Genomic DNA, 14,621 nt, shown 5'->3' with positions numbered 1-14,621 from the left:
TGTATGCCAGGGCAGTGAGGTTCTGGGCATGGTACACAGGGATGTGTGCCATGTCGACTCTCTGTTTAGTTCTGTACTTAGACACTCAGCCTGAAAAGGCAGTATGTGGGTGTCAGGGTACAGGGCGCCTAAGGGTTGCACAATTAGTGCTGCAGCCCTTAGGGGTCTTCTCTGGTCACCATGCCCTGGGTACCTAGGGTACCATTATTTAGGGGCGGATAGGTGGCCAGAGATGCCAATTGGCAGGATCCCAGGGCACACTCAGTCAAAGCACATCAACAGTTCAGCAAAAAGTGGGGGCATACCAATGCAAGAAAGATGGCACTTTCTCACACCCGTTGTTTCACGTTAACTCACCCAACAGTTCATATATAAATGCGCAAATGAAGGCCTTTATTACACACTGCCTCCTATAATGCTGAATTAATGTTAGTGAACTGCCACAGTCGCCCAGCAGTTTTTTTGTACAACTAGCAATTTGTCTGCCTTTGCCCTTGAAGAGGTGGAGACTGTAATGTACTGTTCCTGTCACCCTGGGGCTCTATACGGGTTTAAGGATTGCATACTAACTCAGCTTATGGTGTACGTTCATGGCGACTTCACACAAGGCACACACATGCCTTGCAGCACACACATGCCTTGCAGCACTTTGTTTACTACTTCCTTTACTGTGTGGGAAGTAAGTTTCTGAATCTTACCTACAAAAGCCACATGCTGCAACCTATTTATATCCGTCACACCTTCAGTTAAATTGTTCTGTGTTCGCTGTCTGCAATCTGCTTGCTTCCATATTCATCTGGCTTTCTTTCAACATATCGCGGCGGTTCATTCTTTTCTAAGTGCCTTTTCAGACCTTGTCGCTTTTGCTTGCCCACAAAGCAGCGTTTTATTTTGAGTTTGTAGCTCGTAAGATTTTCATTGCGCTTTTGCAACATTAGCCCGTTGTTTCACGTTAACTCATGCAACAGTTCATGTATACGTGCGCATGTGAAGGCCTTTATTACACACTGCCTCCTATAATGCTGATTTAATGTTAGTGACCTGCCACAGTCGCCCAGCAGTATCCATAGCAATATTAAGAATAAAAGTACGCAATATTACGATTTTCTTTTGTACAACTAACAGTTTGTCTGCCTTTGCCCTTGAAGAGGTGTGAGACTGCAATGTACTGTTCCTGCCACCCTGGGGCTGTATTCAGGTTTAAGGATTGCATACTAACTCGGTGTGTGTCTGGATACTGGGCACTGCCAGCGCTCTGTGTGTAGTGAGAACATTCCACCCCAGGGACAGTACTGGGGTGTACACAGAGCCCTCATACCTGTGTGTGTGCTGAATCTGACGGTGTAGTGAGCTCTTGCTCGATGGTGTATGCTGGCTGGTTGCTTTTTTGTTGTGTTTCTTTTGCAGTTCTATGTAGCGCGAACTAGACCCAGAAGTTACACATCCACATACTTACTACACACATACATACCACTACTTATCTTTGAAATACATTAACAACACTCCGAACAAAACCATTAAGCAAGATTGTAATTACAATCCCAATAACTCTTACTCTAACTGATGCAAGACCTGTTGCATTGCAAATGCTTCTTCCTCTTGAAATGATCTCGTAGATTTCTTTTAAAAATATAGAACAGTTAATGCAGAGGGCATCCCACCAAAGGTTTTGCTGCAAAGGCAGTCAAGTGATTTGTGGTCACAATCTCTAGTAATCTTGTGTTCTGAATTGACTATCATGTGCGTTTTATCAAAATGTTGCCATTTTTCCTTGAAGTCAAACACTTCTGAGGAACATTTTATCAGTATGCTGTGTGCTCCAACGTGCTGAGTCTTAGTATATGTGCGCATTTTTACAGTGTTCGCTCTCATTTTATAATGCTGTACTATTTCTTTCATTTAAGGATCTTAAAAAGCCATTTGACAAAGCATGGAAAGACTATGAAACAAAAGTGTGAGTATGCCTGGTTGTAATCCATATAAAGACATCAAAATGTCATTGCTAACGTGAAACTTTATAGTTATCTTAAAGTTCTACTGCCAGTCTCAGTATTCACTTGTTTTTAGTACGCATGCTGTTGACAGGAGAATCCAAGGTAATCTGGTCTCAGCGAAGGGAAGGATTATTAATGTAATGTTTTGGTTAATATGCTTCAGCTCAATAATTACTGCAAGGTAGGATTTTTGCCAAGTATGTAACACTTGACATGTCGAACACCAGACTATAACTTAAAAACAATCAATTGGCTGTTGAACCTTCAGTTCTCCCCTGTTGCTGAACGACATAAATACATTCAAAATTATTTGTACACCTCACTGTGCTTATGCGGCAAAGACCAGGATATCTCTTAAACCTATACCACATTATGCTCCACAGAAACCTGCACTCATCAATAGCAGCAAACCTCATCACCTAGTGAATGTTTAAACGGCTGAAACATGGAGGGAGGTTACTGGTTGTACAGGTTCCCAAGCCGTAGAGCAAACTAAATGCATCTCTCAGGACAGAATTTCACCATCTGGTGTCAGGAAAGGCCTGAAAACTGAGCTGTTCTTGACAGTTTTCACCTGTTCTTGTCACAGGGGGAGTTGTGGTGGGCAAGCGATTGGTAAATATTGTGCCAGGCCATCCCTGTGCTTAGAGGATTTAACTTCTGCAATAAAATCAACAATTTGAGCAGGTCCTCACCAGCTTCCTTGCTGTCAGTCACCTCCTTCCTCCTGCCGCTGCTAGGCTGCTCCTGCCTGGAAGTTGGCTTTACCATCCAGCCTTACCAGCACATCTAGGTTCCTGTGCCCTAGGCTCCAGGCCCAGTGCCACTCGCAGTTTTCTCCTGCTTGCTGTTTTTCTGTCTCCCTGCCTGTCCAGCGCCCCTCCCAGGACCTACTTAATGGAGACTGCAGCGCGGGTCCATTGAGCAGGTCCTAATCAGCTCCCTTTGCTGCCACTTACCTCCTTCCTACCGTTGCTGCGAGGCTGCTCCTGCCTGGAAGTTAGGCTATGCCAGACAGTCTTGTCAGCTCTTCTAGGTTCCTGTGCCCAGTGCCACTCGCCTTTTTCTCCCGCTCTCCATCTGGCACCAGCTGGCAAGCAAGGCAACCGCCCAAGAGCACATTGGGCTTGCAGTGGTCAAGTTTCTAGATCTTAACATTCAGCTAGCCAATTGAATGTTGGACTTCGACTCATGAGAGGTCAAAGAGAAAGAATAAAGTAATTGAAACTAATAAAAGACAGTACCAAACTCCCAATAGCTTTAACAATCATAGGTGTGCTACGATAATGTTTTTTAAGTATATTGGTTTGATTCTTTTTATAAGTTAGTGCCTTAAACTTGCCAAGCTCAAACCCCAGATAACTGTTTTGGTGAGTCACATATTTCAGAGGCAGATGCATCATATTCTAAAATATAAGGTATTTGGTGCTTGCAAACGTCAACCATTGTTGAGTCCAGTACTTCTGGTGTTTCATTATTCTGTGTATATAATAATTAACCAAGCAACTGATGCCTGCTGCAAGCTTTTGTTCTCAACTGAGTCTGATTCTCTTATTTACAAATAATTTTATTCTTCGCTGCAGTCATTTTTTTAAGTCTTATCAATCTTAGCAAACTAATGGTTATATCATTCAATTTTGAGTCTTGTTTAAAGACAGTCTTAACCCTTTTCTTGGAAACATCTAATGATCAGTCAACCATATTCTCCAATATTGGATCATCCCCGTTGTCCAGCTGTTTTCCCCATGGTAGACACAGTGAGTAGAACAATCTTAAACATAGATGGAATAGCTTTAACTTAGTCATAACTATAGCCTACTAACAACATTGTAAAAGATCCGAAACTCAACATGTCAGTGCAAAGCGCTGTATTCACCCTTCTCCCCCTAGGCCACCAAAGCTCTGATTTTTGCTGCTCATCATGTCTGAAGGGAGTCCCCATACGTTCTGCTCAATCATTCAGAGAAGTTGGCTTATCATTTTTGTCTGCATTTCTGAGATACTTGCCTTCTTCATCTCATCATTTAGATAATCTTGAGCAGATCAGACATGTCTGAATTCTCTCTCTAAAAAAAAAGAAGGTAATTTTAGGCATTGGTGTACTTGCGGCAAAAAGATCTTCACTCTGAGGATCACCACAAAAAGTGTATAGATTGCCTTCAGCCAATCCACAATGCAAAGGATTGCAAGATCTGTAGAGTATATTCTAGCAGGACTCTTAAAGATAGAGAGACTAGACTGTTATTATTGCTCAAAAATCGAAACCTGGAGAGATATATACCTTTGTGGAAGAATGGAAGGGCTCTTTCAAAGCATTAGGAAAATTGTAAAAATGGGCACGTTCACATTCTGACCGCCTTCAAAGACAACATCTGAGGAAAAATCTTCAACCTCTAAAGAGCCATTCAAAAAGGCTTTTAAAAAGTCCATAAGAGAGTGAGCCACCCCATTCGAAAAAGAAGGTATTCATGGAGCCTTCAACAAAATCTTAACATTTGACCGATGAGACCTGCAATTACTGTTCAGGGCTTGGTGCTTACCCTAAATACAGATCTGGCTATTCTGCTGTCTGAGGCGACCTTTCCTCTAAGCCATTATGTCACCACACACTGGAATATGTGGTAGGCAAGTGATTTCGAGCGGTTACCACCTTCTCAGGAGGAAAAAGCCAAAGGCGTGAAAAAAATACTTGCTGATGAAGGAGCCAAGAGTCCAGATCCGCAAGTAGAGGGAGCGTGGTAAAAAAGTGAATCAACTTGTTGTTTTTTTTGCAATGCACCCTCAAATCAGAGTGAGGCCTTTAAATAGTAAAGGAAAAGGAACCAGCTTCAAGCACCACGTGACTGGAAATATAATTGTTTGTGAAAGTTAGAAACGAGGGAGGAAGAGCCATGATAGAAAAGGAAAAGAAAAGAGAACGAAAACTTGAAGTGGACTCGCTCTGGAGTCACTTTAAAAGGCTGCTGTAAACCCTCAATCAAGTGATTGCTATTTGTGAGGTGAAGTAAGAAGGAGCAGCAGCCAGAAGCACGAGGGGAGGCAGACCCATGTCACAGCTGTGGGCTGAGTACGGCATATCTTGTACACAGGGAACCATTGAAATCCACAAGGTGCAGTGGATCTCGGGCACCCAGGTGTCTGAAAAAGCACAGATGCAAGGGTATACCCCCCTCCTGAAGCTTCAGGTTTGTTAAAAAAGGCCATAAAACAAAAATGAGGAGCCAGTCTTGCGGCATGTACTGAAGAGGCAGGAACCTAAGAACACTCACTAGCAGGACAACCTTGTCGATGAACGAATAACTGCAACTGACCTCTGAAAATTCGGGAGTTCCAAATCTCGCTGACCTCGTATTCTGCTTCCCCATTTACGATGACAAGAGGAGGAAGAGAGATTTGACAAAAAGACATGAAAGGTTGGGTCACATAGAAAATTCAGAGACTAGAGACTCCTATCAACACTCTGAGGAGCATAATGATGCTGATTATGATGGGTGGGAGTATGGATTTGACACATACGATCAAACGGTGCAAACGTCTTAGAAGGAGATAATACATGTCCCTATAACTTTGGTTAAGGATCTGTGTTTAATGTTTGTTCATTATTTCAAGTGATTTCCAGAATCAACTCCATCTGATCCTAAGAAACCACGTTAAAAGCCGTCAACTCTGTCAATTTTCAAACGAGGTATACAACATCTTGCAGTACTGCACATTTATCACCTAAACAAAGTCCAAGAGCCCCTTTGTCACATAACTCACTTCTGGTGCCTCAGTCTGTCCAACCATAGGGTCCCGATACATATCATGACCAGCAAAAGGGACAGTTGGTAAATACTCAATATTCTGGTCCGTAATGGGGCGATTATGTCATACCTGCTCCAAGTGATACCATTGTAGGAAAGTAGGATATGCTTCTTATGGTTACCCCCACTTTTTGCCTGATGTTGCACTGTTTTTGACTAGTCTGACTGGGATCCGGCTTTCTCTTGAAAATGGAACACATGTACTTTGGTACACTCCAGATTGGATACTGGGGTACCCTTATCAGTCCCTAGTATATGTTAGACATGTACCCAGGGCATTGGTACCTCAGAGGCCTCCCATGGGCTGAAGCATGTGTTATGCCACCCATGAGAGGCCATGCAAAATGGAACTACAGGCTACTGCCACCTGTGTAAGATGGTGCTTGCCCCATTTACTTTAGATATAAGTTCATTATCTATAGGTCACTACACTTAAAACTTATAAGTCACCCCTATAGCAGTCCTTATCAATCCTGAAGGCAAGCTGCTAGATTTTTAGCTAGAGGGTGCCCCTGCATGAGCAGAGCCTCTCTGCAGCCTACGGAGACCATTCTCTCGGGTTGTCTGTGACTCAGCTGGACATATAGTAGGGGAGAGGATGTAGCCTTATGGCTAGAGCGGTCGACCTCAAAGCTGGGGAAACGGGTACGAGTCTCAGCAACGACGCTAAACATCCTGTGATACTGGGCAAATCATTTAATCTCCCCGTGCCTAACAAAAATGAATGTGTCCTTCTGTAACGAAACTGGTGCTGTGTAAAGCGCTCTGATACCCGATGTCTAGGGTCTAGTTCGCGCTATATAAAACAAAAAACAAAAAAAGTGCATTATAACCTCGCAGTAAATGCTATCTCGAAAACGGCTGCGTATAAACATATCGTGTTTGGTATCAAACACCATGGAATCATACCTCCACACTGGTAACCGGTGTGGAAGGTATGATTCCACCCTTCTGAATCAAGCTTCGAGGGGTCACTAGTCTACCCAGTAGCAGCCTTCTCGTCCCGGTCAGCACAAAATGGATGCTGCCGACCAGAGACACATTTCTGCCCTCCTGCTGCTGAGCCAAGCTCAAGCAGAGGAAGGCAGCACAATAGGCATCCTATCACAGGGAGGTGTGACCACCACCCAGACAGGATTTAGTGTATTGGGGCTGGGTGGGTGCACTCTGAGAGTGCCTGAAAGTCTGCAGTCTGGGCACATTTGGTGTCCCTGTGCATAGTCCAGCTCAAACCAGTTCAGGGAGCCGTGGGCTCCTGCTCTGGTGTAAAACTGGACAAAGCGCATGGGTGTAACCACCCCTCTGTCCTGTCTCTCCCCTAGGAGGGTCCCCCGAATCTGTCCAACCCTCTCCCGTGGGTACAAAGGGGCTTACCTGGCTGTAAGACTTTAGATTTTATGTGGACAAGGTTCTACAAGAAGAAACCACTGACTTTCGACCGTCTGGACACTCTGGATTTCAACTGGGCCCGACTTCAACTCCCTCTCCATCTAAAGCTTTGTCTATGCCCTTGCTCCATACAGACACCGTGCAGGACCTATGGTGCACCAAGTAGTGTAGGAGTCACTCCTTTGCCCTAGCAGGCACCTTCATGTAACTTACCGCTGCTCCCGAGCTCCTGTGGACTCCGAAGATTTCAGCAACACAGGAGGTGGAGTTTTGAAGGTCCCTGAGTTCGATCTACCCTCTCAGCAAGTTTGTGGCCTGTATCCCTCGTGGGAACTGCATAACCCGAACCCCTGTGCACCGCGTCCATTTGCAGTTGCATATGCTTGTTGGCGGTTCCCGAGCTTGTGCATTGGACTCTGTGTAGTCCTGACCCTGAACATTATTTGCACCAAAGAACTCTGGCCTCCTCTCACCGATGCTCCGTGGGCTGATACTTTGCAGTCTTGCTCGAGGCCCCCTCGCGACTCGTGGTCTTTCAGCCTGTGGGTCCTCCTGAGGGTCATCTTGATTTCTGTTGGGCTTTCCTGGTTGCTCCAGATGTGCCCTGACTCCCCGTTGGTTGGTGAGTCTCCTGGACCTTGCTGGTCCACACCGTAACCTGCTTGACCTTCTTGTGTGGGTTGCTTTTAATTCTAATTGGGGGCAACTCATGCGGACACTACCTGCGGGGGTCCAGTTCCTAATCCCTGCCAGCACACGCACTGCTGCACACGCTCTCCCCCGACGCCGCTCCTGACATCGCGGCCCCTGCGGGGAGAGAGCGAAGAGGACTACACATCCCAGCGTCCCCTCACTGCTAACGGGGGCGCCGAACCGCCGCATCAATCAGCTGCGCCCGGAGGCGCATAAGAGACAGCCGCCCCTGCTGCTGAGCGGGGGCCACTTCTAATTGGGGGCAACTCATGCGGACACTACCTGCGGGGGTCCAGTTCCTAATCCCTGCCAGCACATGCACTGCGGCACACGCTCTCCCCCGACGCCGCTCCTGACATCGCGGCCCCTGCGGGGAGAGAGCGAAGAGGACTACACATCCCAGCGTCCCCTCACTGCTAACGGGGGCGCCGAACCCCCGCATCAATCAGCTGCGCCCGGAGGCGCATAAGAGACAGCTGCCCCTGCTGCTGAGCGGGGGCCACTTCTAATTGGGGGCAACTCATGCGGACACTACCTGCAGGGGTCCAGTTCCTAATCCCTGCCAGCACACGCACTGCGGCACACGCTCTCCCCCGACGCCGCTCCTGACATCGCGGCCCCTGCGGGGAGAGAGCGAAGAGGTCTACACATCCCAGCGTCCCCTCACTGCTAACGGGGGCGCCGAACCGCCGCATCAATCAGCTGCGCCCGGAGGCGCATAAGAGACAGCCGCCCCTCCTGCCTCGCGGGACGCACGCGGGACCAGCCGGGCAAAGCCCGGGCAAAGGGCGGGCCCTCTGTGGCCCTCAGAGGCCCGAGAAGGACGGGACGGGCCACCCCCCTTGTCTCCATCAGAAAGAGCGTAAAAACTCTTACCTCCGATTTAACTTCCAAAACAAGGTACTTTTTGTCATCCGTTTGGCCAATCCTATTAACTGATTGATCATTCTTCTGCAATCACGATGACACGAAAGGGGGGAACTAATAAAGCCATCCCACATAGGGGCTCGCCAAAAGGGACACAAGACTTACTAGGAAACAAACCCACCCAGCAATCTCCCTTAAATCCAAGGGTAAATGAACCTATACAGTCACCCGAGTGTATAACTATTAATCATTCTCGCGTATCTGTCTATGACTATGGGAATAGCTTAACAGGGCTAGACGAACTAAACAGACTGTGTGGAACTAAGTACACTATAGCTGCAAGCAGTCCTGAATACAATAGCGCCCCAACTGGTTCACAAAACTTGATTAACAGACCGTACGAACGACCCCTAATTAACCCCATAGACGCCCAGAGCACAGTAACAGCATGGCCTCCACCTGGTAAAAGGAAGTGCGAGATAGATAAACAAAATGGGAATCAACCTAAACATCCTAAATTGTCTTCAAATTCCCCGCTGTCTGCGATTACTTCCCCTCCAACTACTGTTCCGGGTGAAACTGTGGAAGGGTTAGATCTCTCAGCACCGCCCTCACAGTCGTCCTTACTGACTCTCATTGAACGGCTAATTAACTCCGCCATTTCTCCACTGATGGCAAAAATAGATCTTCTGGGGGATAGACTTACGGAATTAGAGACCATGATCAACACAAACCTGGCCCCCATAATAAATCAGGTATATACCAGGCAATCCCCTTCATCTGCTGTTTTTGGAACCCTTAAACCAACTGCACTAAGCTCCAATGCTCAGCCTCAGGCCCCAGCTCCTAATATACTAGATCCAAAGGACCCTCACCCTCTGCCAAATCGTGTATCTCCACAGCGCAACATCGCCAGCTCAGGGTTAAACAAAGCACCTCATATTCATTTACCACCAGAGGCTGCTCCCTTTGTTTATGTTCTATCAGGAGTGCCACCAATCACACGGGGGAAAACCGAAACCCAACATGAGCTACAAAATAAAGTTATCCACTGGTTATCTAGGAATAGACCCCTGTCTCCTGAACTTAATGGCAGAATGATAGCTGTTAGAAGGGTGGGCTGGTTAGGTCCCCTTCGAAAGGACATTGTCGGGGATTTGGTCTTAGTGAAATTCTGCAACAGAAACATTGTTTCGTTTCTCCAATCTTGGTACCGACAAGAAGATGGCCCGATACATACTGGGGACCTTCATGACTTTTACCCCCATTACCCCGCACTTAGTCCAGGGGCAGGCTACACCCATGCTATTGGTAAACCTGTTTGGAGAACGACCAATAGCAACCTCCCTGTACCTAACCGTCTCGATATGCAACGCTATAGAGGCTTCTATTAATAGTCCATGGGGAGGGCGATATCTATGTAAAGGCAGGATTGCTAGAATATACTACTGCCTAAATATTCTGTAAAGTTTTTTTTTCATTACGAATAAGGTATGCATATTTTAGGACCGGGATCCTCTCCCTTTGAACACTCTTTTAAATTTCACTTTTAACTTCGTCAATATTTTGCGGCCCTTGTTAAGGATGTTCTATTGTATGTTTTTTGTATGCTTTTTTGTGCTTGTTTTTGTATGCTTTTATGATTTGTACAACAAAATCGAATAAAGCTATGGATGATGATGGGTTGCTTTTGCCAAGGCTTGTTGGTGCTCCAGCCAGACACCGACCCCTCAGCACTTGACATCCTTCGTGGGACAGCTAGCATCTGGCTCCTGGTCGTCCTCGATGTCTCCTGGTCCTTCTGATTGCAGAGTCAAGCAGCCATTCTTCGCACCTGAAGCACCCGTCATTGGTGGGCATTCGTCTACCGAGACCCCGGCACTCTGAAGTGACCCAGACTCTGTCCCCTCTGCTATCAGTTTCCTTCCTTCAAGAATCCAGACTTGGATTCCACCGGACCCTTTTCACCTTCACGGCAGCAGTACTTCTTCACAGCCCTCCTTTGAGAACGATGGCAGTTTCCGACACCCCTCCAGACCTGTGCACCTGACTCCTGTGGGATATGTAACACGGGTACTACAGTATCCACGGGTGGAGTGGCTCTCCAGCCTCTTAAGTTCCAACGGGTTTGCTTGAAGTCCTCCTAGAAGGGTCCTTAAACTACCCCATAGAACTGTATGGAGGCCGCTGTCGTGTTAGCACACTGCACCTGTCCTCCGTAGGGTCCCTATCTACTCTCCTTGGGGTCCCAGCGATTCTACGTGCTCTAGACCTTGTCTTGACTCAAGTCATAAGTGTTATACCACTATTTTAGTATATGTTTGGTCTCCCCCTGGAGCCCACTGTGTATTGTGCTCTTTAAAACTGTTCTATTGATCTTGTATTGTGTACTTTGTGTTATATCCTCGTGTAGAGGATACTAGAGAGTGTTATATTAATAAATACATATTTTTATATAACTACTGTGTGGTTCTTCTTTCATTTGGTTAATATAGGAGGTGATATTCTGATAAAACAAGCTGCTTTACATTTCTTCAAGATTACGCCTGAAGGCTGCTCTCCACAGCTACCACCAGGATAGCTGTCTAAAGGTTATCTTTGACCTCCTACATCATGAAATGAAATGAAAATAGGTACTTGCAAAGCGCACAGCTACTCCACAGAGTGTCCCAGCGCTGACAATGGGCCTACCGGAAGTCAGAAACAAGGCTTACAAACAGGCCAATGCCGCCGACGAATTACAGCTGGAAAAGCCAGGTTTTAAGCTGTCTTCTAAAAGTCAACAGGCCCTGCACTTGCCTAAGATGAGGAAGCAGTCCGTTCCATGAGCAGGCGGCCAGGACTTGAAACGAACGACTGCCTATACAGGAGCGGGCAAACTTGGGTATGTGCATTAGTGACTGGCTAGAGGACCTCAAGGTCCATTGGACCGTTATAAGGGTGGTTTGGACTGGTGCAAGGGATGCTGAACTCGAGGGGCAAGATGGCCGCTGACCGGCCATACGGAGCAGTCGCAATCCTCTCCCCTCCCGTGGAATCAATAATGTTGAAGTATGCGGAGTGTCTCTCACTGGTTGGCGCGATTGCTGAATAGACCGTACGAGTTAGAGAATCGACTCTGAAAATCTCGCCGTGCTCTTTTCTCCGTGGCCAAACTTTTCAGAGCTCGTCTCCTCCAGAATTTACGCTGTCTGGCCTCCAGAATGGCACCGAGAGGGACTAAGCTGAAAGAGCAGAAGGAGCCAGAGGAAACTGCAGCATCGACCCTTGCGCCGGCCCCTAGTCTACGAGGTGCTGCGCTTGCAAAAAAGTTGGCGGCGGCCAAGAACACTGGGGCTGCTGAGGATCAATGCGATCATAGCATCGGAGAGAATGAGATAGTTGCCGATGCTGTTAGGAAAGGCGTCAAGAATCGCCAAATTGGAGGCACAAAGACTAAAGAGAATATACTTCGGCAGCCTACCCTGTACGAGGTGTTTCCTGCGGTGAATGCTCCGGGCGGACTGGATCCGCGTGAAGATGGAAGCACTCAACCTTCGGTTGGGAAACCGATTTCTCCAGCTCCCGACCCGATGGAAAGACAGTGCAAGCCGAGTGTGATGAAGGCGGATGGCGGGTCACAGGTTGTCTCCTCACTGGTATCCGAGGCAGAGATCGGGGAGCGTAACCAATGGATGCCGGACAGCCGTACTGATGGCGAGATGGTGGATCGTGGGTAGGTGGAAATCTCCTCGCAGGTATCAGAGGCAGAACTCGTGAAACATAACAAACGGCCTGCGGGCTGCCGCACGGTCAGCCAGCAGGAGGGGGCAGCTCATCCCGACATTGATTCGGAGGAAAACGCGGAAGCCGATACGGGGCTACAGGTGCTACAGGTGCCTGATCCAACACTTACAGCAGAGCCGGCAGTACAGGTACTGGTGCACGTGGCGGGACAAGCTATAGATGACTCCTCCTCAGGCACTCATGGTATCGCTATACATAATGCTCAAATGGGACTAGGAGTAACCACTCCAGAGCAGGCACGGAAAAAGGGGAAAAAGGAATAAAAAGTATTAGAGGAGAAGGGCACAAGGCTGCTTCTGCAGGGACACTCATTTCCGGCGCCATCAGCATCGGTGGGTTTGGTTACCTCTAGGCAACTGCAGAAGGTAGCTCTCCCAGACTCAGCGCCTGGCTCTCCTAGTGATGACTGCTCTTTCTCTCTTAATGATGATACAGGCTCCTCACTATCTAGCGCGGAAAACCTTACAGCGGACTCTGACCCTTCCACTGAGGAAGGTATTTCAGTTCAGAGGGCATCAGCCACTCAGAGGGCAAAATAGCAGAAGGAAAGACCCCGGCACAAACCAAAATCGATAGGGAGCCCAACACAGGTAGAGGTAGTTAAAAAGCTCGACTGGGACTACTCTGCAACATCTCAGTTGTTTCATGAAAACTGAGTTTTAGATGCACAGCAACATACCGCCACTTCACTGCAGTCCCCTACCATGGATTTGTTGTATAATACTCTTAAACAAATGCAGTGGGAGGCCAGGGCAGAGACCCGAATGGCCAAGCAAGCAACTAAAAAAATACAAGGATCGCTAAGGAAAATGAATAAAATGTACATGGACATGGCAAGAAGAGTCACTCATGTGGGAGAAAGGACGGGGAAACTTGAGGACGAGGTTTCTAAATGGCATGAGTTCAAGGAGACCCAAGAGAAAATGGCAGAAGATTTGCAATGGAAGCTCGAAGATTTCGAGAACCGCCAAATGCGGAACAATATTAGACTGCTGGGTGTGGCGGAGGGGGCACAGGGGCAAGATGTCCATGAATTTGTCATCGCTTTTTTAAGGGGTGCTTTTCCTGAAATGTCAGCATGGAATGGGGAGAGCGAGGTGCAACGGGCACATCGGTTCCCTTTGACCCAGAGGAAAGGCTATGTAGCAGCCCCGAATGATAGGCCCAGAGCTATTCTTGTCTACGTGGGGAACTACCTTCTTAGGCAGGAAGTTATGGACAAGGCTAAACCGGAGGCAAGGCGCTCATTTGAGGGTACGACATTCTTTGCCCGCCCAGATTTTTGCCACGCTACTCTGGAGAGGAGGTGGCGGTTAAGACAAATGAGCCCGGCCTTTCAGTCTCTGGGTTACGAGGCTTTTTTATTATTTCCGTCTCGTCTGAAAGTGCTGGTGAATGGTCAACTTAGTATGTTTTTTCAGAGATAAAGGCCCAAGCATACTTGACGGAGTTAAAAGAAAAGAAAGGCTCAAAGGGGCACTAATGATGGAATGCGATAAATGATACTAAAGTCACCTCTGTAAGGGCATGGTCTTAGGCTTAGTATGGTACTAAGTATGAGACTAGGGTATCAGCATACTCGCACCAAGGTGGGACATAAACGGAGGGGGGGAGAGGGGTTTGCGACTTCCTGTGGGCTTATAGCTGTCACACATAGCTCATGTTTGACCTATTTGCCTGTAAGGGGGTGGGAGGGTTCTGAGGGAGGGGGGTTCCGGGGGAGCGGGGTGGGCGAGGGAGGCAGGGCACAGCACAGTAGGGCACATTCGAGACCATAGGCATGGCGCATGGAGGAATGCACAAAACAAAAAGATAGTAGGGGCGGACTCTGGAAGGTTTGAATACAATAGCAGAAATTTGATCACTGATGGACTGGATGATTGGTTAGGACAGGCAGGCACCAGATGTATTTTAATGTGTACATGAATAGCTACAATTAACGTGTGTGGCTTGAATGATCGGCTTAAGAGTCAGCGAGTATCAGCAGTATTGAGAGCTTCACGGGCGGACTTTATTTGTTTACAGGAGACACATATTGAAGGAACTAAGGGTTTTTTACTGGTACAGCTTAGGGTACCATGTGTTGGCT

General features: G+C 47.5%; 1 protein-coding gene across 4 annotated transcripts in view; it reads left to right on the top strand.

The window, feature by feature from the left end:
• The window catches only part of ASAP2 (ArfGAP with SH3 domain, ankyrin repeat and PH domain 2), a 1,060,322-nt gene that overhangs the window by 322,374 nt on the left and 723,327 nt on the right, over positions 1-14,621 (top strand). For all 4 annotated transcript variants that reach the window (XM_078647831.1, XM_078647829.1, XM_078647830.1 and 1 more), the window contains exon 5: positions 1,905-1,954. In XM_078647831.1, coding sequence (XP_078503957.1) covers positions 1,905-1,954 — 50 coding nt within the window. The remainder of the gene's footprint in view (positions 1-1,904; positions 1,955-14,621) is intronic.

The sequence above is a fragment of the Lissotriton helveticus genome, chromosome 6, assembly GCF_964261635.1.
Source record: "Lissotriton helveticus chromosome 6, aLisHel1.1, whole genome shotgun sequence".
Lineage (NCBI taxonomy): Eukaryota > Metazoa > Chordata > Amphibia > Caudata > Salamandridae > Lissotriton > Lissotriton helveticus.
The sequence above is the reverse complement of the archived record's forward strand: the minus strand, read 5'-3'. Positions and strand labels throughout refer to the sequence as shown.